Genomic DNA, 24,786 nt, shown 5'->3' on the forward strand with positions numbered 1-24,786 from the left:
CACACTTGAATTAAAAAAAAAAACCGTTATGGTAATAAAATTGCAACAAAAAGTGTTGTTAGGATAGCCCTAAATATAGAAAAAGCAGAATTAGTAAAGATCTGTGATTTTTTTTTTTCCTCTAGCACTATTTCTTAGAAAGAATGCTCCAGTGAGCATGCATGAATAAATCTAGTCAATTTAGAGGTAGAATTTGACTGGATTAGTTGGAGAACTGTTGGAAAAGATATATTAGGCTTAAATAACTTGTTGAAAATAAGGGATTATAGGATATTAAAAATTTACAAGGGAAGTAAAAGCAAAAATAAATGAATGGGACTATATCAAACTAAAAAGCTTCTGCACAGCAAAAGAAATCGTCAACAAGGTAAAGAGACAACCATCCGAACGGGAAAATATATTTGCAAGCAATGCCTCTGATAAGGGCCTAATATCCAAAATATACAAAGAACTCATGCAACTCAATAACAACAAAAAAACAAATGATCTAATCAAAAAATGGGCAGAGGACCTGAAGAGACACTTCTCCCTAGAGGACATAAAAATGGCCAACAAATATTTGAAAAGATGCTCAAGATCTCTAGCTAGTAGGGAAATGCAAATCAAAACCACAATGAGATACCATCTCACACTGGTTAGAATACCTGTTATCAACAGGACAAGTAATAACAAATGTTGGAGAGGATGCAGAGAAAAAGGAACCCTCATACACTGCTGGTGGGACTGCAAATTGGTACAGCCACTATGGAAAACAGTATGGAGGTTCCTCAGAAAACTAAGAATTGATCTACCATATGATCCAGCAATCTCTTTACTGGATTGGCCCAAAGACTTGAAAACCTATATTTGCACACTAATGTTCATAGCAGCATTATTCACGGTGGTCAGGACATGGAAACAATCAAAGTGTCCTATGATAGATGATTGGCTAAAGAAACTGTGGTACATATGTACAATGGAATATTACTTAGCCATAAGAAGAAATGAAATACTGCCATTTGCGACAACATGAGTGGTGGACCTTGAGATAATCATGCTAAGTGAAATAAGTCAGACAGAAAAAGTTGAAAATCGCATGCTATCACTTATATGTGGAATATAAACCTAAAAGCAACAAATGAGCAGGACAAACAAACAGAGACTCATGACACGGACAATAGACTAATGGTTATCAGAGGGGAGAGAGGAAGGGGAAAGGGGATGTACACGGGGTAAAGGAGGTCAAATATATGGTGACAAAAAGATATCTAACTATGGGAGGTGAACACAGTGTAAATATATATATGCCTTACTGTTAAAGTGTGCAGCTGAAACTTATTGGATTTCGTTAACCAATATCACCATAAAAATATAAATAAATAAATACATAAGTAAGTAAAAATGGAAAAAGTTCTACGGATCACTTAGTTTAATTATTTCCATAAAAAACTATTTATAAACTATTTTAATTATTCAATAATTATCCATTTATGGCCACACTTAGCTGTTTCACCCACAAATATTTTAGTATAAATTTCTAAAAGATAATTCTTTTTAAAAGCATAATAATAATGTTATGATACCTACAAAATTAACAATAATTTCTCATACCATAAAATATCTGATGAGCATTCAGCATTTTCCTCATTGTTTCATAATTTCTCTAGCTATGTCTCTAAAGTCTGTTAAGTCTCTTGTCCTCCCATCCTCTTTAAAATTTTTTTTTCTGCTAATGAAATAGAAACCAAGTACTATGTCTTATAGTTTCCCACATTCCAGGTTTTGCTGAATGCATCCCAAATGGCGTCATTTCACACATTCTTCTATTCCCTGTATTTCCTCTAGCCTGGTAGATATAGAGACTTATCAGATTCAAGTTTGATTGTTTGGCAAGAATGCTTCATAGGCGATAGAGGCACACGATATGGGTTTTAGTATGTGTCTGTGTGTATGAAACCCCCCTTATTTCTTAAAGATGGATTGAATTGAAGCTTCAGGGTGGTTCAGTGGTTCACATAGGGTAGAATCGAGAACAAAACCCCAGTCTTTTGATTCTCAGTTCTCTACTCCTTTCATTATATCATATATTGTTAATGATATATATATATGTATATATATATAACTATATATATATCATATATTGTTTACTATATTGTTATAGTAAAACAACTACTCTGCTAGTATTGCATGAGATATGATCTCAACACTCACAAAACTACCAAAGCCATAAATTCGGAAGTCATCCTAGGCTTCTCTATTTCTCTTATCTCTACTACTACTAAGAGTTATTGATTTTATCTATTTAACATCTCTCTCATTTGTTCTGTCCTTTCCATCCCCACTGTTACTGCTGTAGTTTAGACTATAATCACTGTTTTCCTGGACCACTAAAATAGCTTCTGGAAGCTCCTCTCCTCCATAACAATCTTGCCTTCTTCAACCCAGTTCTGCCTTATCAACAAAAGAGTTTTTCTAACTGCAAATCTAAATATGTTCTTTTTCTGCATTAACCCTTTGATAGTCTCTCATTTGTATGATGGAGTCCATAAGCCTTAGTGCAACCTACAGCCCCACCCATCTTCTGGTCTTTGGCTATCCAATCATCCTCATTTGTCACTACTTCCACTCACTCTATTCCAATCTATTGAATCATCGACGTTTTCTGAATGTGCCAGCAAGGATATATTATGACTAAAAGTAGACTATAGAATTAGACAGAGTTGGCTTTGATCCCTAGATTCCCCCTATTTACTAGCCATGCAATTCAGGGCCTACTTACCATCACTGTGCCTCACCTGCCTCACTTGTAGAATGACTTGTAGAATGAGGGAATAACCTCATAGATTTGTTGTCCATGTGTGAAGGATGAGTGAAATAGCCCAAGTGAAAAACTAGCACAAGTGCACTCAGCAAATATTAGGTGGCGTTACTATACTGTTCATACATTTTCATGTCTTTTAAACCCATTCCCAAGAATGTTTTCTTCTTCCTTCTTGATAACTTTTTCCCTATTGATAACCTAGCAAATTCCTATTCTGATGTCAGGGTCCAGCTCCACTGCTCTTTTGTCATTTAGAATTAAACCTTTCTATTTCTGCAGCACCTCTAAACCTTGTAGATATTTTGATTGCTCTGTCCTAGGGATATATATCTGTCTCCCTACACAACTGAAAATTTTAACCCATTTCCTATTTAGGAAAAAAAAGTGCAGCTTGCTGCCAGCGTTAATTTAATTTTACATAAACATGCTGAGGCTGAAGCAAATCTGACTGGTTTTCAATGTAAAAATGAAATATAAAAACTGTTCTTAGAGTTATTTCTAAATAGAACTTGTCTCTAATCCTAATGTAACAGAAATGTATATGATGATCAATATTTAATAATATTTTTGCATGTAGTAAATTTTAAAGCACGGAACAACGCAAAGCGGAACATCACATTCTGCACAAAAATATTGCGTTTCTCTCCAGATCGTCTTGCCATCCTTGTCGTTGTGCAAGCAGCAAACTTTGCAGCAACCAGTTGGATTCTGTTTCCCTGATGTTGGAGGTATGCTCTTGGGAGTATGTCTTCCAGACAGGGCACAGAGGACCTTGAAGATGTTGCTGCCCTGGCTTGTGACGCTTTTCCAGTGTTCTTTCAATCAACGTCAATCTGAAGTTTACATGGCTGATCATGTGCTCAGGATTGTCGTTCTTAAACAGGATGTAGGAGTTAAACACTATAATGTTTAGAAGGTGGCAAAAGAATTTTTTAGACCAAAACTGGTGCCTTAGTGCTCACTTGGATAAGAAGTGAGCATCTGATGAGCCGAGTCCATTGCTCCCATATTCTCATTATATATAAATCCACAATGGCACATGGCTTCTTAGTGTTCTTTCCATTTCTGTTGTCTACTTCAATCACAGTATCATTGTGGAATGCTGAAAACATTATCACCTCCTTCTTGTCACACCATTTTAGTGCCATTATGTTCACCACGGAATCTGGCTATAGGCATCCCCTTTGCAATCTTTTTTTTTTTTCAGATCGTTTGGCATCTGTTCTCTGTTCAAATGAGCTGTCTCAACTGCATCAGTCTTGTTTTAATGTAATTCTCTGAAAAGCTTGGGAAATGTATGGCAAACTTTAGAGGTAAGTTAGGACTGTAATCTGCTGATTATCTCGGGGTAAACTCTGCCACCACAAATGCCACCAGTGAGTATTCTCTGGGTAAAAGGGAAATGGATTAAAGACAGGAACCAAATTGTTCTTATATTTGGTTTCCATGTCCTGGAACATTGGCTATCCAGTGCCCTGATTCAAGAAGATGAGTGAAAAGCTCAATAATTCAAAGTTTGGTAAATTGGCCTACACTGATGTGGTCGAATCTATATTTTCCAGGCAACTTTTCTGAAATAAAAGATGATTTATTTTTCAAAATATCTAATAACGTGACTGGCACACACACTTAAAAATGATATCTATTAATTTTTGATTTCTTAGGTAAACCATAACTGGGTGAATAATAAAAGTACTGAACAAGAAGAATATGCGAGCTATTAAGCTAAATTTCCTTTTGCAAATTAAAGAATTAGCACTTTAGTTTATCAATCAGTTCCTCGTGTACTTGGTTTTTCTGAATCATTTCAGTAACAGATCACTCTTGCCAGACCTATTCCTATTTTTCTATACACATAAATAAAAAATTAAATATGAAAATAAACAGAGTTATACAGAAGCCCTAGAAAATAAAACAAGGTGACATCATTTGCATAACAGGAAGGGACCATATAAATAGATAATCCAAACAGGTTTATTTTGTAAAACAAAAAAAATGAAACCTTCCTCTCAGTAGCATGATCCTCAAAAGTTCTAACTTTTACATTCAGTGATGTATTTTAGCAAATATATCTTATAAATTCTGACATTTAATTATATTAGTTTTAACATATGAGGCACCGAAGTATGTTTCAGGAAAAATAAAATAATTGATGTTAAATTATTAATTGTTCATCAGGTCCTTTCCTTTGTTATTTAGCTTATTATTTTTTTTTTACTAAACTAATAAAGTGAGACTGTATCTGGTGACAGTGAGTTTTCTTTCTTTTCAACATAGTGAACTCTTGCATAATTATGATATTTTTAAATGGTTAAATCTTTTGCTACTTATTTTAATTCAAATCCAGTGTATTATGTATATTCAGAACTCAAACTATTCATCTTCATCTAAACCTTCAATTAAATTCCACAATGCAAACCTCTTGGCACTAGAGGCACTTGTTTCATGTTTATTCAACTGAGCCTGTGTCTTGAAAAAGTGTTGATGTTTGGGGGTTTTCTGGTGAGAGTCCACATTCTGACATCACCTTGACTATGACAGTGATTGGCTGTTGGAAGGCAAAGAAGAGTTTATAGCCAGCAAAAGCAAGTGAATGAGTGAGTGAGAAAGCAGAGGAAAAATTCAATCTGTGTCACTCACTCCTGTGAGCCTGCCTCTTTCCTCATTTCAGGACTGCAAAAGGGTAAGATTTAATATGACAAATAAATTATCTTAAACTCAAACACTCCATGTTTTACAGCTCTGGATTTGGCTTTAAATTTTTTATTTAACTGTTGATATGATTGCACTATAAAATGGCTATATAATTTAACACTTGTTTACCATTAAACTAGTACCTCAGATTTTAGATTCTTTCCAAAAGGCTGTTTATTAACCTATGCATGTAAGTAAGTTCTTAATATGCACATAAATCAATGCACGTAAATTAGAAACTTATACTTCCTACTTTCTATCCTGCACCTCACAGATAACTCTTTGTTTTCTCATTCCGATGCATTCAAGATAACCTAACTGGAATACTATTTTGCATTTGCAATCTGCCTCCGTGTATGTAGATTTCTCCATGAATTATGCCTAATCTATATTTCAATTACATACAATATCTTTTCAAAACATTATAAATTCAGCTTCAAACTATTAATATCTTACAGCTATAAAATCAGTATGGAAAAATATGTAGTACTAGAGAAACAAATAATGTTGGTAGATTATTGTACTTTCTCAGTAAAATCTTGTAATGAGATTTTCAAAACTATCCTTTAAGAATGTTGACATTGTTGTCTGAGTTATTAGTGGTCACTAAAGAGATCTTTGCTTTTGCTGAATCACAAAGTAAATAAAATAAGATTTATGTAGGTAGCCAATTAATTGCTTCCTACATGAATCACTTGGTTCTTTTTATATTATCTGTGTTATGTTTTTATCTAGCTGTTTTATAGTTTGTTATGAGAAATTTATGTAATCAAAACTCTTTCTACAGTTCCATCTGTTTAATTTTTTAAGCTCTTTAATATACTATAAATACTCCAACTCTTTTCTTGAAGCTGCGGAGCAACAATCTTCCTGTTTGCGGGTGGGCTCAATCTTGGGTGGCAAAGTTCAAAGTATTTTTCAGAGCACGCAAGAGTAAAAAAAACTTCTTAAACAGATGAGTCCCCTTCCGGGCAAAGTCTCTTTATCCTGCTATGGCCATCAAGAAATTTTGCTAAAGTAGAGAGGACTGTGAGGAAGTGTGTAGGCATCAAAATCAAAAGACCCACTCTGCCCAAATAGAATGTGACTTAAGACCCAAGGCAACTTCTCTAGGCCTCAAGCTTTACCTTGTGTGGTGTATACTTTAGTGTCAGATACTCAATAAGGACGAAATAAATCTTAGCTAATGATGACAAAATGCAACATAAACCTTCAGAGTACCGTATATGACCTGAGTTTCATACATTTTAAACATTACTTTTTCAAGTGTGTTTATGGGGATAGTGCCATCACCATTACATACTTCTAAATTATTGCCTAAGATGTCACTCTGTATGAGAAGGCACTATCAGTTAAATGTGTATGTGTCAATGCAAATAGGCTGGTGTTAGTAGGCTGCCAACTAAGTTATCCAAACTCTATTAAATTGGATTTTATTAAATACAGTAAAATTAGAATAGGGCTGCACTCTCTCTCTCTCTTTTTACTTATGAGAAATCTATGTGGAATTGAAATCTTTACATGGTTGCAAACCCCAAGACTGTTCTGGAACCATTCCCACTTTGAGAATTGCGTCTTTAATTCTTCCCTGACCCTGGAGATCCCCTGATCCATCCCATGACAGTGATGGAAACCTTAAATGGAGCTGGGGAAAAACCTAATTTGAGGAGAATTTCCCCTGATAAACTCTTCTCATGGAATCATCCTCAGACACGGCTGTTCAGTACAACATGCTGAGAGAATAATATTCCACATGTTATGGATCACTTCGTGTACATATAAAAAAAAAAAATACCAAGTATTTTAAGATGTTCATAGAAAAATGGCTCCTAGCCTCCATTTTACAAATGACCTTTAGTTCAAAAGCTATATAGAAGCTAGAAATGCCTGTAGGACCATTGACATAAAAAGCAGTCATTTAAATGTATTCAATTTTGCTTAGTTTGTTAAGCAAATCAAACAGGTCACATAACTACACTAACAATTCAATTCACTTAGCTGATATTCCTATGTCAATGACACTAAAGAGGCCTCTGAAGCTCAGTGTAAAGTATGCTAAGACTTCAAGCCCTTTGCAGTGATGAAATGGTCTTCCAGTGGCAGATCACAGCAGATAGGTTAAGACCAAATATGGAATTCATGATTATTTAAACAGGTGAGTTAAGTCAGTCTTCTGTTAATTAAAAGGAACAATTTTAAAACAAAAGCAGAAATTCGGTCTTTATTAGTTTAAACTATGATTGGACAGAAATAAAAACAAATGAAATACTTCATCTAATATGAGCAAAATGTTACACTCTTAGTTTTAATATTTATTAACTTTACCATTTCATTAATTCCAGAAGCAATCACCAAAATGAAGACTGCTTTAATTTTGCTCAGTATTCTGGGAATGGCCTGTGCTTTCTCAGTAAGTTCTTCATTAAAAACCTATAGTTATTTCCATTTTTGTCTTTTTATGTGAGAAAATATGTAATAATTCGATGTTCTTTTAAACAGATGAAAAATTTTCACCGAAGAGCCAAATTAGAGGATTCTGAAGAAAATGGGGTAATTAATTTTAGCATACTTCTTTTCCCCGACTACACTTACTCTAGATTAATTGTATATTAAACATGAATATACCATTTATTTTGTTTATGCAGGTCTTTAAGTACAGACCACGATACTCTCTTTACAAGCATGCCTACTTTTATCCTCCTCTAAAACGATTTCCAGTTCAAGTAAGTATAAAAATTAATTTTCCTCCTCACCCATTACAATTCAAAGGGAATCATGTTTAATTACAAAACACCAAAATTATTGAAAATCAGCCAGAAAGACCACTTACTACAAAAAGTTTGTTTTTAATATATTAAAGCAAAATTTATTCCTAAATTCTCTTTTAAAGCAGAAATATATATACAGAGTAAGATCATTTGGGCCCATTCTAAAATGATATAATAAAAACAAATACCCTGGTACATTCAATTCAGCTATTTTTGCTAACTCACTGACAAAAGTGGACGATTTTATCAGTTGCTGACAATTAAGTCAATGATAAGGCCACTAATCGTCATGTTATTGTTGATTCGGTACTGTCATACAATTGTTTTACTTTCAATAATTTAGAGTCCTTTATTTGGTAGGGAAAAAAATTACTCTATAAACAGTAGAGGTCATTTAAAAAAATTCTTAATAATCAGTGGTGATTGCTGAAAATTTTCTGAAACGTTGACCTGTGTAGGTCACTAGACTAATGAATATGTCATATGTTGAAACATAATTATAATGGAAGTGTGGTTCAAGAACTGCAGAGGAGAGAAAGAAGTTTGTGAAGTAAACTAAAATGCTTGCATGAAAAACAAAACATTCTTACAACTTGAAAACAAAAAGGAAAATAACTAAGCACTAAAAATAAGAGTTTCTGTTTTTATTGGGTTACCTGTGAAGAGGGCTTTTGAAAGCTGGAGGGAGTAGTGTTGATTTTAAATACACAGCAAACCAGAATTGCACTATTTTATTCCTATACAGTTTAGGTTCAGGGTACCAATTATGCACTATTTGACCCAAGACTCATGAAACAGTCAAGATGCTGAAAAAGATGTCTCAGCACAGTGGCTTGGCATAACATCCTACCATATGTTGGGCTAACCCATCTCTAACTCATACAATGATAGGAAATGATAATTTTAAAGTATTTCTAGCACCACAATAATTATGGGGAATGTGTGTGGCCACAGAAATATGAGCACAAATGATACATGAGTTGTGAGTTCTCAGAATTGTCTTCCATTCTCTGGTTTACCTCAGGCCCATAAATAAACATTGCTCATTTGAAATTTTGCTTTGTTTTCTTTCTTAAATAAAATGCAAATGGTAATAAATTTATGTTTCTGACTAGCTCCTCGACTTTTCTAAAATATCAAGTACTTAGAGATATTCCCACCTAGAAATTCTTATGGATAAATATGTGTGGTCCAATTAAAATATTCATAATGAGAAGATATTAGGAGGTTTTATTTTTCATTATTAATAGACTCAAAGCTCATAGATCTTTAATATACAAAATTTCCACAAATTATATGTAAACAGGTACACCTTAACTAATGTAGAATTGAAAGATAGTTGTTTTTAAAAAGAACCTAATAAAATATATCTCCCAATATAACAATCTGAGTTAGTATTCATGATGTATTCTATTTTGCAAAGTTTGATTTCCAGGATTTTTTTCCCTTACATGTCTATTTATATATTTCTCATAGCTCTTTTTTATTTATTCTCTTAAGTCAGCTAAATATTTAATGCCCAGATTGTTACCCCAAAATGGATTAAGCTGTATTGGCTTCGAAATTCATGCTTTATTCAAACAAAGCTGTGTTTATATATATAGATAGATATACATATCTATCTATATATATATATGCACACACACACACAGACACACACATATGTATATATATCTATAATAACTTCTAAAATACCAACTTGCATGAAACACGTTATATTATTTACAATGCTATAGAAATGGAAGTATAGATAAACTTAATACTCTAAGCATTTTTAATTGAGGAAATTGATTTTTAATGCTTCAAATAATATTTGACTAGTGTGTCGACTCTTAGGGGACAGGAATTTTATCTTATATTTCTTTTATTGAACTCATCTCAGCTATCACCATGCTTGATACAAGGAAACTGTCCACATTTCTAACCTCATCTCTTGCTATGACCCTCATTCTCAGTACAATGCCTAGAATGGATACTTGAGATTCAATAAATGGAATGATAGAAGTTAGAAGAAATAATGATTTAAAAATTATATTTATGAAAGACATCTGGAATATCAATTGGGTTTAGTGACAAAATGGTAATAAGACATAAATGAAGGAAAGGAAAATAAGAAAATGCCAAGGCTTCAAGGTATTTCATGCAGTTTAAAAATTGCTCTCATTGCAGATATTAATTGAAGAGTTGTGTGGTTGGGGGTAGGAAGAAGGCTAGACATAAGAAAGCTTGAAAAATGATTAAACACTCTCACACTCCCACTCAGACAAAATATGCTGCATGCATATGCTGTCCTTGCTATATCACTTAATTAACAAAAATAGTTTAGATATAATATTATTCTTTATTCACCCTCTGGACTATGGAAGGCACAATCTTTAAGGTCATGGCAGTGCAAGAGCTGGTTTAACTATTCTCTTTTCCACTTGAGATTATTCTTGAGTCAAGGGGACAAGCATTCCTTTTCCTTGGGTGGATGGTGTGGTCACCTGAAGAATGAGACCAACAGGATGGCCCTGAGTAGGACTGACATGTGATTGTTTCCTCACATCTGATCTCTAACTCCAAAGTTATTCTGCAGCTATATTTTCTAAGACCCATGGAACTTAACTGAGTCATCAGAATGACAGAATCTTAAGTTGGGCATCCATGTGTATACCTGTTACCATTAGGAGCAGTTGCAGAAAAAGCAGGAAAATTCTATTTGCATTATCACTGGAAAAGAAGATGAAGAATCTCTTCAATTGTCTTAAAGGCTCTGAAAACAGATGTTTAGATTTACATTTTCTTTTAAAAAGTAGCAAAGCTCATTAGCTTTATAATTGTGTTTTTAAAATACACTTCTTGGTTTAATTTATTTTCACTTAATATTGAGCTCTTTAGAAGGTACCCTAAAATCTCTTTATTGAGTAAATGAATTGATTTTCATCATATAACTTCTAATACATATATTAACATTTTAGAGGTTAGCTTTAATTACATTGAAATATATTAAAATTACATGCAAATTTAATTTCAAGTAAAATTCTAATTTAAATTCACCAAGAAAGCTCATTGAGAATTAACCAGTAACAACTTATATTTTATAATAAGCCCAATCATTATTTCATTCATATTTTATAAATAAAATAAAACAATGTGATCTATGTTTTAGTCCAAGATTTGTCTTGAACTGATTGGAGAAGTCACAACCATTCTGGGCTTCAGATTCCTTCTCTGTAAAATAAAGAAATTGGACCAGATAATCCCCTTGTTCTCTAAGAGTTAAACAGTTCTGTGACACATTGCTCTAGTTTTTGCATACAAAATGCCAAAGCTTTTGGAATTGAAAATGGAGTATCTCATACATATCTTGAACATTGTGAAATGGCTTCTTCTCTCTAACATCATTTTATATATGTCTAATTTCTTCATATCTTTTCCACATTAGTATTAGAACTGTTCTAAAGTAAATAAATACAAATCTAATTACATATTCATATGTGCATGAATTCATGTGTATATTTTTTTAGAGCAGTGACTCTTCTGAAGAAAATGAAGATGGTGATAGCTCAGATGAGGAAGAAGAAGAAGAGGTAAGGAGTTTCTGCAGGATTTTTCATAACAAACCAGGCAGCACAAAAACAAATAGGAAATTAGTCTACTGTAGTCAGAACTCAGCAAACAGACATTGCCAGCTTACCAACTGCCCAGAGTCTTCTATTTTGGACAAGTGAAATGTTATTTAAATTAGAATAAACTAAAATGACCTGTTCAAAACACTACTGCAGTTTGAGGTTAAAATTATCTGTAAGTGGTACACAAAACCAAAAGTAGTCTTTGTTTTAAGTGGAAGAAGTATAAATTCTGATAAAAAGGAAAAGTATTGTTTATATTTAGATGGATAGAATATGATAGTAAAAAAACAAGTATATAATAGTTCTGAACTCACTATAATGCTTGTTTTAGGGACTGAACTTAAAAAAAACTTAATTTACTAAGTGTAGTATATGATAGCTAATCTTACATCCTCTACACTGTTATTGTGATTCATCTGCCTTTCTTGACCCACGAAGTAGGGTTGTTATTTTTAAGAGGAATTTCATGAGTTTTTATTTAATAATGAAATTCATGTTCTTACAAAAATGTAAGTGCTCAAGATGTAAAAATATCTTCTAATACAGTACTACAAATTAGTGTAGTTTCTGGCTAAGATTCATCTATATATCTTGGAAATTGTGCCAACATGTTTATAACTAACACTCTTGCCCAAGGAAACATACTAATTAGGTACATTTTCCTGGATTGTCAATTATAGCAATCCACTGGTTTGGGAAGCTTCTAAATTCAGGTATTCATAGCTGCTATTTATAAGTGGACAATGACAGTCGAAAATGGATCATGGATAAATGTCTGCTATCTTGAAAACAAAATGGCATGAGAACTTTAAAAGTGATGAATATTTAGTTTAATTTTTTTAACCACAAAATTAACATTTCTAGTACCATAATTTACTAGAATCTCATTAATAGCTTAAAGGAAGGCCCTAATAAGAATGTCAAGCCAGTACCAGAAAATCCCACAAAATTTTGCCTGTGGTAATCTTACACAAGAATTAAGCTAGGGTAATCCATTTAACTACATTTGTTTGCTGTATAGTGATTGTAAATTTGCCTTGCCCAGCTAGATTTTCCAATTAGATTGTGTACATTTTGGCAGTGGTTTTTCATTTGTTGTGATGGTAGTTGGGGATTGGGGAAGATTAGGACTCCTTTAAGACTCTTAAGAAATTGCACACACTCAAAATTTTGCCAGCAATCTGAATATTTATGGTACTTTCAGAAATTATCTGCAATTCAAGTTAAATACAGAGTCCCCAGGAATTGTATTCACATGAGAAAGTGCCTAGGCATATTTTCTACTAGGTGATCATACATTTCACTCTACTGCTGAACTACTAGCCTTAATAAACATTAAACCTTTATTGAAATATAATATACATACCACAATTATCGTAAGTATACAGGTCATTGAAATTTCAGAAATGTAACATGTAAATGTAACCAGCACCCATATCTAAAAGCAACACATGCTTGGGGCTTCATTCCATTCATTAACCAAGCCCCGCCAAGGGCAGCTGCTATTTTGACTCCTAACAGATAGATTACTTTTGCCTATTTTTATTATATATATGGAATCATACAGCATATACTCTTTTGAGTGTGGCCTGTTCCACTCTCAACTTCAGAGGTTGATCCATACTGTTCTGTCATTGTAAACTGTTCATCTTCATTGTCAATATTTGTTACATGGATATACCACAATGTATTATTCTCCTGTTGATGGGCATTTAGGTAGTTTCCAAGTTTGGGTTATAACAAAGAGTGATACTATAAACATTCTAATACTCTTTCTGGTGAATATATGCATTCATTTCTGGAGGCTAATTTATCTAGAAGTGAAATTTCTAAGTCAAAAAGCTATGCGTATGTTCAATCTGAGTAGATGCAACCAAACAGCTTTCAAAGCAGACATACCAATGTAAACTCCCATTGTCAGTATGTAAGGGTTCCAGTTGTTCCTCATTCTCACCAACACTTTTTTTTTTCAGTTATTTTAGCCATTCTAGTGAGTTAGTAATACTTTTTCCCTTTTTAACTCATTGCAACAGGATATCCTTAAATAAAGTGTCTAGGAAAAGAAAGGGTGTTACAGGAGAAAACATAGATGTCTATAAATTGGGAGTCTTGGGCCTATAGCTATGACCTTGTCACTAATAAACTGCTATCTATTTGACCTCACACCATTTATTCCATTGAACCTCAGAATTTTCACCTATGAAATGAGGGTACAGGACCCAACATGTATATTCTCCTATTCTAAGGATCTTTACTCCTCTACTCCTAAAAGATTTAGTCTGTTGGGCTAAAGCATAAACTCGAAAAAAAAAATAGTATGGTATTTATGGAAATTGACACAATTAGCTTGCAGACTATTTTGGGATGGACTCTAGTAGTCCCAAGAGTTCACTGACACTGGAATTTACAAATTTGATGAGGCAAACATATTCTTTTTAGTCACTTGTTTAATAATAAGGCAGGCTAAATCTAGGTTTTGTTTGTTTGTTTTCAAGTCTTAAAATATAGGATGCCTAGTTAAAGTTATCCAATTATCATAATATCTTTTAAAATACATTAAAATTAATTTGATTTTCTAAGACTCACTTAAACAAATTCTACTTGCATGAATTCCTGACTTTTAATATTAGTTATAAATTACATTGTGAGATTAACTCAATTAACAAACAATTGGAGTAATTGACAATATGGAGTAAAGGAAAAAGACTAAAGTGTTAAAGATTATAATAAGCATTCATTTGAGGACTGGTAATTTTTAAAAAAAAATATTCATGCAATAACCTAATATATTATAAAGGATTTCTTGGAGTGTTTACTTCCTTCATTGCACAGAAAATTGATTGTGTGTCAAATGTCTAACATTTTTTGAATGCTGCATATGGTACAGAACTGGCTTACATATTGACAGATGGGTTTTGAATTAAATATATCATTTTTGTTGTTTAATAAATCTGAAAGCAAATGAGATATATTCACTTTTGGGAAGAGGTGGATAGCAATTAAGATATGCTATCAATTTGTTTGGAGTTAGTTTCTATAAAAAAAATTTCCTATTAAAAAAATATCTTAGGCATACTGTGGAAAATTCATAGAAATTCTAATCATCATCAACAACACATGGTCCATTAAAAAGAGCCCAGCTTTTTTGAGGTAGAAAGATTTAGCTTCATCACTTACCATGAGACTTTAAGCAAGTTATTCAGCTTTCTGAGCTCTTTTTACTTTTCCAAAGAGTAAGAGCAGCAGTCTTATCTTATAGGGCTGCTATAAAGAATATAAAGATAGGTATAAAGTTCTCAGCTTATTTGTCAGCAAATATGAGGACTAATTTACTACCATGTTATAGTAGTTATTGATAATTTTAATTTTAATTATTTAAATTAAATTAAATTATTTTAATTAATTAATAAGATTTTAATTGAAAGACGTTAAGAGCCTAAGTTCTGTATAATGTGATACCAGATATGAAGATATGTAGAAATTATTACACAAATATTTTGAATTGATTAAATAAAATGTAGAAATATCTAAAACATAACTCAACTTTGAGTTGAGTTCTTAGAAGTGAGACGTACAAATGGCATAAGAGGAGGAAGAATTGTCAACATTGGGTGATGAGTTGACTGAGAAATATAAAGTTTTTTTTCCAACAATGGTTCATAATACCAGCGAATCTTGAGTTATCTTCTGGCTAAAATAACTTTTCTTGCTCTGGGTGTTTGTACCAGGAGACTTCAAATGAAGAAGCTAACAATGAAGAGTCTGATGAAAATGAAGACGAAGAATCGGAGGCCGAGAACTCTACCCTTTCTGCTACCACACCCGGCTATGGAGAGGAGACCACGCCCGAAGCAGGAAATATAGGTCTAGCCGCGATCCAGCTTCCCAAGAAGGTAATAATTCCTCCAAAATGTTACATCTAATTTCATTTCTTAACTGAAGTCTAAGGTTATTTTGACACTGTATCCAGAGTGTTTTATATTATCTTCTTTAACTCATTGAGAAAGCAAGAACAGACAAAATTTTCCCGTTAACAAATAAGGAAAGATCTTTTCCCAGGTAAGTTCTCTTCCCATGTTATTACACTGACTTTCCACATTACACCAGAAGACAAAGGATAAGTATCTTAGCAATGAATGAAGGTCTTGAGAGATGCCTCTTTCAGAGAAAGGGATAAAGACAGAGAAAGTGAGTAATAAAGCTATAGAAAGCATCTCCCACACAGAAGTCTTATTTATCAAGTACATTTTTTTCCATCAAAATCCAATGACAAGGGTACTAATGTGGAATTTTTAAAGCCCCCCCCCCTCAATTCTTTTGTAAGTTAAATGGACTTCAATTCGGAATTACGTCTAGAATAAGGCTGTCAGTACAGTCTATGTTGATGACATTATGGCCTTAAGTTTTACATTTTCATGCCTGGATGTGGAGTCTTTCAAATTTTTTTCTTACAGACAGGAGATACAGGAAAGAAAGCTACCAAAAAGGAGGAAAGTGATGAAGAAGAAGAAGAAGAAGAAGAAGAAGAAGAGGAAGAAGAAGAAAATGAAAATGAAGAAAATGAAGCAGAAGTGGATGAAAATGGGCAAGGGGTAAATGGCACCAGCACCAATAGCACAGAGGTAGAAAATGGCAATGGCAGCAGTGGCGGAGACAATGAAGAAGAAGGAGAAGAAGAAAGTGTCCCTGATGCCAATGCAGAAGGAAACACAGTGGCTGGAGAGCAGGACCATGGCAGGCTTGAACCTACGACTCCACCACAGGAGGTCTATGGGGCCACTACCCCAACACTGGAGAAAACCACCACCACTGAATATGAGGGGGAGTACGAACAAACAGGCACCAATGAATATGATAATGGATATGAAGTCTATGAAAATGAGAATGGGGAACCTCGAGGGGACAATTTCCGAGCCTATGAGGATGAGTATAGCTACTATAAAGGGCATAGCTATGATGGCTATGATGGTCAAAATTACTACTACCACCAGTGAAAGCCCAGCCTGGGATGAAGTCATCCATTCTGGTGTTGCATGTGGCTACAGTTTTCAAAGTTCAACTCAGGAAGGTGCAATATAATACATGTGCATATTATAATGTGGAATGGTGCTGCTGTTCCTAAGTGATTTTCTGTAATTGCTTCCGCAAGTATTGGGCTTCATGTTTGCTTTTCCCTGGTATATTATTCAAAGGTAATTGTAAATCAGAGCCATTTATCAAGTGGTAAACCAATCCATAAGATCAAGTTTGATCGAATGTTTTAGGTTGTAATTCTCTAAATAGTATTTTTAATCTGTTTGCTCTATTACTAACTGCTAAAACATACTCTTTGTGCAAGAATTGCTTCTAAGAAGAGATTCATTGACATTAATGCCACTGTATACAATAAATGTGTTTGTAGTTCTTTAATCATACTACCTATTCAACACTGTATAGTTTAATTATTATTCTCATGTATTTTTATGTAACCTGTATGTATGTTCTATCAATAGATTTTATCACAAATAAAAATGCAATTGTTCAAATGTGTTATTTGAAGAAAAATGAGAGATTCAGAATAGAAAAATGTGAGACAAGTAGGGGGACAATTCGGCTAAAGGATAAAAACTTATTTCCACTATGGTTTAAAACTCAGAAGAACTACAAACATGTTCTTGTGGATAAATCAACATAACTACGATTTTGACATACATGTGGACAGGGTCAGCCATATACATCAGGGAAATAAATGGCTTTTATGAGCGTTGCCAGATTTAATAAATAAAAATATAAGATATCTAGTTAAATTCAAATTTCAGATAAACAATAAATAATTTTTTAGTATAAGTATGCTCCATGCAATATTTGGCCTTTGTGAAATATTTGGGACATACTTATACTACATAAATAATTCATTGTTTATCTGAAATTCAAATTTAATTGAAAGTTCTATGTTATATCTGGCAACCCTACTTCTACTTAATTTGGTTTTAGGTGGGTTAAGGATTGGGATAGAATGAAAACTCTTATACACACACATATACAGAGGGCTAATATGCAAACTCTTAACTGCAATTTATGATTTAACAGAAACCTAAAAGAAAGTTTGAAATGGGAGTAATGAAGGAAAGTAGATAGAAGAAGCAAGAAGACAAAAATTTGTTCATCTTTTTATTTATTCATTTATAAGATGTATTGAGTATTTACTATGGAACCGGACAACATTTAGACACTGGGCATATGAAAATGAAGAACTCTATCCTCGGAGTGATTTTTGGCCGATCGCTAACATTTGTAAGGTGTTACGTGCATAACTCATTGTCTCCTCACTTTTTATTTTGAAAAATACCAAGGCTTCAGAAAAATTGGAAGACTAGTACATGAGTACCCTTATTGACCTTTCACCTAGATTTACCAAGGATTAACATTTTGCCATATTTATGTTATCTCTTTCTGTTTCTGTGTGCCTCTCCTCTTAAATGTGTATATACTTTTTTACCAAACCTTAGAGGCGTTCTGAGATCATTATGCTCCATTTCTAAATACTTCAGCATTTAGTATAAGAACAAGGAATTCTCCTAAATAGCCACAATATTGTTATTCTTATTCTCAAGAAATTTGACATAGATATGATATTTTTCTAATATACAAATATATAGTCCATATTCAAATTTTCCCAATTGTTCCAATAATGTTCTTTATTGCTAATGCATTTAATCCTTGCAAAACTCTATCAGGTACAAAGAAGTTATCTGTGAAGTTTATTTATTTATTAATGTCCTGAAGTTTATATAGCAAAATTGGTTAATCTTTTCCTTTATGGTTCTTTCTTTTGCTTTTGACTAATATAACATGAGTGGCTGCTCCTTGTTATTTTTACCTCAGGGATTTAAGCTAGCTCACTTCCATCCTTGAGAGCCGAATGGTGACTCTTCTCCACCATTGCTCCAAGCATCTAGGAGTCTCCTTTAGACTAGTGGGGTTTGCTAAGAGAACTGTGGCAAGGCATTTCTTAGAGTAGGTCATGGCAGCAGAAGAAAGAGTCATGGCCTAGTCCAGACACCAGCGTGAGTGGGTAGTCAGATGGTAAGGCCTATAGACAACCAGCTACCCAGGGCCCAGATGGAAACAACATGAAGTTCTTAGATGAAGACAAAGAGGTGGACTGGTGAGGACTGTGATTTAACACAGGTCCTGGGCACTCCCAAGATACCCCTTTAGAGTAGTGCTCTCGGCCATATCATGCAAAAATCTCTGCATGGAAGCCCTCTTCTTTTAATATTTTTCCTACTTTGAATCACATGTTAGAGTTCCAGCCTCTTCCTACCATCCTAGCTAGCTAGCCCTACTGACTTCTTGCTCCAAATTCTCTTTGATTTTTCCCACCGAAGCTCTATTTTCTGTATTCTCTCACAGTATCTATTGATGCCCCATCAGGAAGAAACTTGATGAAAATCCAAATTATTAGGAAAGAAAGATGAACAGTTTCATTCTTCCCTGAGAAGATATAATCTTTCATCTGTGAATGAATCAAATGACTCTTTTGAGTGGATAAAAGATAAAAAATAAAATAAGCCCAGCTCATATTTGGGGGAAAATGATGTTGGTTATTTATATCTTCTTACCCATAGAAAATTCTTTCATGCCATTGTTTGCATGTAAAAAGCAGTTTGTAGCTGTGGAAGGACTCCTACATGTTGTTAATATGTCTTTCCTTTCTCTCCGAGTAATAGAATCCTGGTTTATTGGCTGGGCCTGTGGCTACAGAATAAATTTGTATTTCTTCCACTTCTCCTGGAGCTAGATGTGGCCATTTGATTTAAGCTCTGGCTAGGTGGACATGTGATGTGTACAATTTCTTGGTTATTTCCTTACAAAAACGTATTATTCACTTTCCCTTTCTCCAACTTCTCTCTCTTAATAGCTGGAATTCAACCGTGGTCGTATGCCATCTGTGACAGTGTGCATGACTGTCTATGACAACAGTCTATGGGTGGCAAGCTGAAAAGATAGAAAGAGTCTGTCTCTGAGGAGCACCACACCAGCTGTGGACACTGAAGCTCTAGGAATAAACTTCCATTTTCTTTAAGCCCTAGGATTGTTCATCTCTGTTATTAACAGGCAAATGAATCCTAATTCAGTGATTCTCAAGATGTAGTTATCAGATCAGCAAAAGCAGCATCACTTGAGAACTTGTTAGAAATGCGAATTCTAGAGCACAACCCAAGACCTACTGACTCAGAAATTCTGGAGGTGGACAGGTGATTCCAATGTCCTCATATTTTGAGAACCACTGTTTTCATCAATATTATAGACAATGTTTATTATACACCTACTGTGTGCCAGTTCTATTGTAAGCATTTTACATATATTACCTCATTTAATCCTAACAATTATTGAACATTAACTCTGTTTTACAGGTAAAGAAACTGAGTTGCAGAGAGATATAGCAACTCTGAGATGACTGGCTGGTAAGGCAGGGAAGGAGACTGCTCTAGAGTCCACTCCCTGTATGCCTCCCAGAGTTTCTTTCTTTATACAGAAAAATTACCCTGTGGAGATACAGGAAGTTAACTCAGACCTAGGAGAGGAAATTTTGGATAGGAGAACATATAACACCCCTTGTGATGTTTCCTCTTGTCTTTTAGGGTTAATAAGAAGATGGAATGTTACAGGTTTTGCGCCATGCTTGGGTGATCAAATAAGGATTTCTTTGAGAATGGAGACTGCTAGTAAACAAGGGAAATGTCCTTTCATGTTGTTGTCAAAATAGAGTAACACCTTGCCCTCATCAAGCAGTCAAGCATTCTCTACATGAGAGTGTGATTTATAACAGGGCCATGAAGATTGAAGATCGATGGCAGTTGTTAGGGTTACACACCACACACAATTCCATTGATTCAGCCAGTAGAGAGACAATGAGCTCAAATGAAGTCAAATAGTTTTTAACTCAGAGAGAGAAAGTGGGATCAAGTTGATGTCAGCTCCCTGTAGCCCTGGTCCCACAGATGACACTGAAGTGGAAGGGCCAGATGACAGATAGCACAAGTGGGCAGGTCATTCCGACGTTGAGGAACAAGTTCTCATCTATAGCCAAGTGGATAGACTTACACAGAAGTCTGTGGTTGAAACCCTAAGGAAGGTCAAGGCTGAAAGTTTCATGTTCAATGGAAACTAAGAAGATAGATGAGAAATGGCCCTGTGACTATGCCCCATAAGATAGAGAGGTGGGTGAGAAACTGCCTATAGCCTCTCTTTACTAGGCTGCTTATCCCTCCATGCTCCAGGTGGAGCCACAGGGCACTTTACCAAGAGTGGGGCCAGACTGCAGTCAATCCTTGCCCAAGTGTCTATATGGAGACAGGTAAGGTTAACAGGAAATGCAGCAGAGCTCCTCCTCTACACACCTTTTCCGGACACCAAGGTTTGGGAAGTTTATGAGTGTCCTGGGCCATTCTAAAGAGGCTGGCCACACAGGGGAGTTAGGATGAGCTAAGAAAGGTCTTAGAGCACTAAGAAGATTACTTCCGTGGGATGATCTATGGCAGGCATGTGGACCCTCACCAGGCAATGGTGTGTTGAAAGGCTTCCCAGTATAGGCCACACTACGGGGTGGTCTGTGTGGCCACAGGACAGCTGCTTCTCAGAGATGACTCTGTCCTCCCTGTGGTCACCCTAAGCCCCATCCCCTCAATCAAGTCTCTCTTATCCCCTTTAATATGATGCTTCAATCAATATTCTCTCCAGCTGGAAGCCCAAGGGTGGGAGGAGCATACTTAACCTATGGAGAGCACTGAATATCACCTTCTTTTCAATTTATTATTGTGACGTAAACTCAATATTCTGCTTCTTTCAAGGTTGATCCTGCTGATATCCTACCACCCTTTCTTCTCCTAACAAAATCTTCACCTTGCAAAACTAAAGCTTTGGCTTTCAGACTAATCGGTTCCATTGAGAGCCTCAAGGACCGATTTCAGAACTGAAAAACCAAATGTTCACTTTTATTAAAAAAAAAAAAAGCCATCTCTAGGCAAAGCGAATCACTCTAAATGATGAGAAGAAATAATGAAAGTGTGAGAAAAGCAAAAAATTTAAATACACTCTTGAAAAGGATAATCTAATGTCAAGAAATATGAGTCACTAAAAACAGAATCAATGTTTTTTTAAGTTAGACATATATTTTTTAACGTTACATTATCCAGATGTGGGGGAGGGGTTGGAGGTGGAAAAAGTGAAGGGATTAAGAAGTACAAATTCTCAGTTATCAAATAGTCACAGGAATATAATATACAGCGTGGGGAATATAGTCAATGATATTATAATAACTATGTATGGTGTCAGGGTGGGTATTAGACTTATTGAGGAATCACTTCATAAATTATATAAATGTCTAACCACTATGTTGTACACCTGAAACTAATATCATACTGAATGTCAACTGTCATTGAAAAAACATTTTTTTATGAAAAAAATCAATATTAGTTAAAAGGAATCTATGAAGCAATCACATGGACCTTTGTATACCCAAAGGCAAATATTTGTAAATATTCTTTCTAATAACTTTTTTCAATGACAGTTGACATACAATATTATATTAGTTTCAGGTGTACAACATAGTGATTAGACATTTATTTAACTTGCGAAGTGATCACCCCAATAAATGTAGTACCCATCTGACATCATATACAGTTACTACGATATTATTGACCATATTCTTTATGCTATATTTTACACCCCCATGACTATTTTGTAACTACCAATTTGTACTTCTTAATCCTTTCTGCTTATTTATCTGTCTCCCATGACTCCTCTCCCATCTGACAACACTCAAAATGTTTTCTGTATCTATGAGTTTGTTTCTGTTTTGTTTGTTCGTTTATTTTGTTTTTTAGATTCCACAAAGAAGTGAAATCATGACATTTGTCTTTCTCCATCTGACTTATTTCACTTAGCATAATACCCTCTAGGTCCATCCATATTGTTGCAGTTGGCAAGATTTCATTTTTTTTTTTTTGTGGCTGGGTAATATTCTATTATATATACATATGTAGCACTTCTTTATCTATTCATCTATTGATAGACACTTAAGTTGTTGATAGACATATGGATGCATATGTCTTTTCAAATAAGTGTTTAGGATTTCTTCAGATAAATATCCAGAAGTGAGATTACTGGGTCCTTCTTTGTCTCTTGTTATAGCCTTTGTTTTAAAGTCTATTTTATTTAGTATAAGTATTGCTATCTCAGCTTTTTGTTTGTTTGTTTTCATTTTCATGAACTATCTTTTTCCATCCTTTTACTTTCAGTCTGTGTCTTTCGATCTGAAGTGAGTCTCTTGTAGGCAGCATATGTAAGGGTCTTGTTTTCTTATCCATTCAGCCACAGTATGTCTTTTGATTGGAGCACTTAATTTATTTACATTTAGAGTAATTGTTGATAGAAACATAGTTGTTGTCATTTTACTATTCATATTTTTTTAACTTTTCGTAAATTTTCTGACCTTGATTTTTAAAATACACAGTAGGTTAGAATCTCATTAACTTGATTTGTTGGTCTAAAAATAAAAGTTCCCATGCAAAATACATTCTGTTGTATTCTGTTCTTTTTCAGGAGATTCCTACCTTATATTTCATGACACCCAAGGTCTAAGGAGATAAGACCTCCATCTATATGTACAGAACTTATCTTATCTTTTTTTAAAAATACAAATTCAACCTTTGCTATTTCAGTAAGGGGTCATCAAACTTTCTCTATACAGCAGAAGTTGCAAATTTTCTGTGAAAGACCTGATAGTAAATACTTTCGGCTTTCAGGCCATATGATTTCTGTCCAGCTACTCAAATATATCATTGTAGTAAATAGTCATAGATGCAAATAAAGTATGTAAACAAAGTTTATTTGCAAAAATAGGTGATGGACCAGATTTGGCCCATAGGCCATAGTTTGTTGAATCCTGAATCAGATGATTATATAAAGTCATAACTATGAAGAACTAACTGATTTTAAAATTTAGGTATTTAACCATTTAGGATGTAAACAAACTATCAGTGAATTCACTATCTTTTCTTCTAACTTGAAACTTGGTCTTTTACTTCAAACTCTTAAAGAAAATTCTGTAAAATTTCTGGTGTTTGATACAATAATCTGTGAGTTGTCTCCTTTCTGCAGATACTTAGTGAAATGCTTCCTGTAGTTCCGGGGCCTAAACACATCAAGAAGTATTATCTTTGAATATATAATATTCAAAGACAATTTTTTCACTATACTAATTATCTTTTGAAATTTTGTGACAGATTATCAGATAAGTCTCTCCCTTTAGCCAGCTGAGGGAAAGCTTGATCTTGATTCTAGCTCTAGGATAGTTATGTAAAATCAACTGCACAATATAAATGATTACTTATGCTATGTAGAATGGGTTATCATCAAATCTAGTGGTAAACTCTGAGTCGACTTGACTGGACAAAAGGATGCCCAAATTAAATGTTATTTCAGCATTCTGTGAGGACATTTCTGGATAAGACTAGCATTTGAATAGTGAACCTCAATTAAGTAAATTGTCTTCCTCAATGTGGGTATGCATCATCTGACCCATTAAGGCCTGAATAGACAAAGGGTGGAGGACAGAGAAATTCGTCCTTTTGGGTCCTGCCTGCCTGCCTGCTAAATTAGGACAACTATCTTTTCCTGCTCTTGTATTGGTATCTACACTTTGGTTCTCAGGTCTTTGGACTCAGATTTACCAGATTTGCACTACTGGCTTTCTTGGGTTTCCTGCTTGCAGATGGCAAATTGTGAAACTTCTCACTCTCTATAGTCTTGTGAGTCAATTCCTTATATAAATCTCTTTAGAAAGATAGAGATAGATAGATAGATAGAAGATAGATAGATAGATAGATAGATAGATAGATAGATAGATAGATAGATAGATAGA

The 24,786-nt window shown here is 34.3% G+C and overlaps 1 protein-coding gene and 1 long non-coding RNA gene across 3 annotated transcripts in view; one reads left to right on the forward strand and one right to left on the reverse strand.

The window, feature by feature from the left end:
- The window catches only part of LOC120588301 (uncharacterized), a 69,187-nt gene that overhangs the window by 22,776 nt on the left and 21,625 nt on the right, over positions 1 to 24,786 (reverse strand). The window contains exon 4 of one of the 2 annotated variants that reach the window (XR_005649221.1): positions 11,305 to 11,475. The exons of the other annotated variant lie outside the window; for it this stretch is intronic. This is a non-coding gene — a long non-coding RNA (uncharacterized LOC120588301). Of the gene's footprint in view, positions 1 to 11,304; positions 11,476 to 24,786 lie in introns of those variants that run through there. 2 annotated transcript variants of the gene reach the window in all.
- Positions 7,851 to 16,870, forward strand: IBSP (integrin binding sialoprotein). The gene is made up of 6 exons (XM_039845658.1): positions 7,851 to 7,904; positions 7,994 to 8,044; positions 8,140 to 8,217; positions 11,772 to 11,834; positions 15,605 to 15,769; positions 16,331 to 16,870. The coding sequence occupies exons 1-6, from the start codon at positions 7,851 to 7,853 to the stop codon at positions 16,868 to 16,870; spliced, it is 951 nt and encodes a 316-aa protein (XP_039701592.1).

The sequence above is a fragment of the Pteropus medius genome, unplaced genomic scaffold (genome assembly GCF_902729225.1).
Source record: "Pteropus medius unplaced genomic scaffold, Ma_sr-lr_union100, whole genome shotgun sequence".
In the NCBI taxonomy this organism is placed as follows: domain Eukaryota; kingdom Metazoa; phylum Chordata; class Mammalia; order Chiroptera; family Pteropodidae; genus Pteropus; species Pteropus medius.

Coding starts and splice junctions, on each gene's coding strand:
- IBSP (XM_039845658.1), top strand. CDS start 7,851: ATGAAGACTGCTTTAATTTTGCTCAGTATTCTGGGAATGGCCTGTGCT. Junction 7,905..7,993: donor GAATGGCCTGTGCTTTCTCA/GTAAGTTCTTCA, acceptor TCTTTTAAACAG/ATGAAAAATTTTCACCGAAG. Junction 8,218..11,771: donor TAAAACGATTTCCAGTTCAA/GTAAGTATAAAA, acceptor ATATTTTTTTAG/AGCAGTGACTCTTCTGAAGA.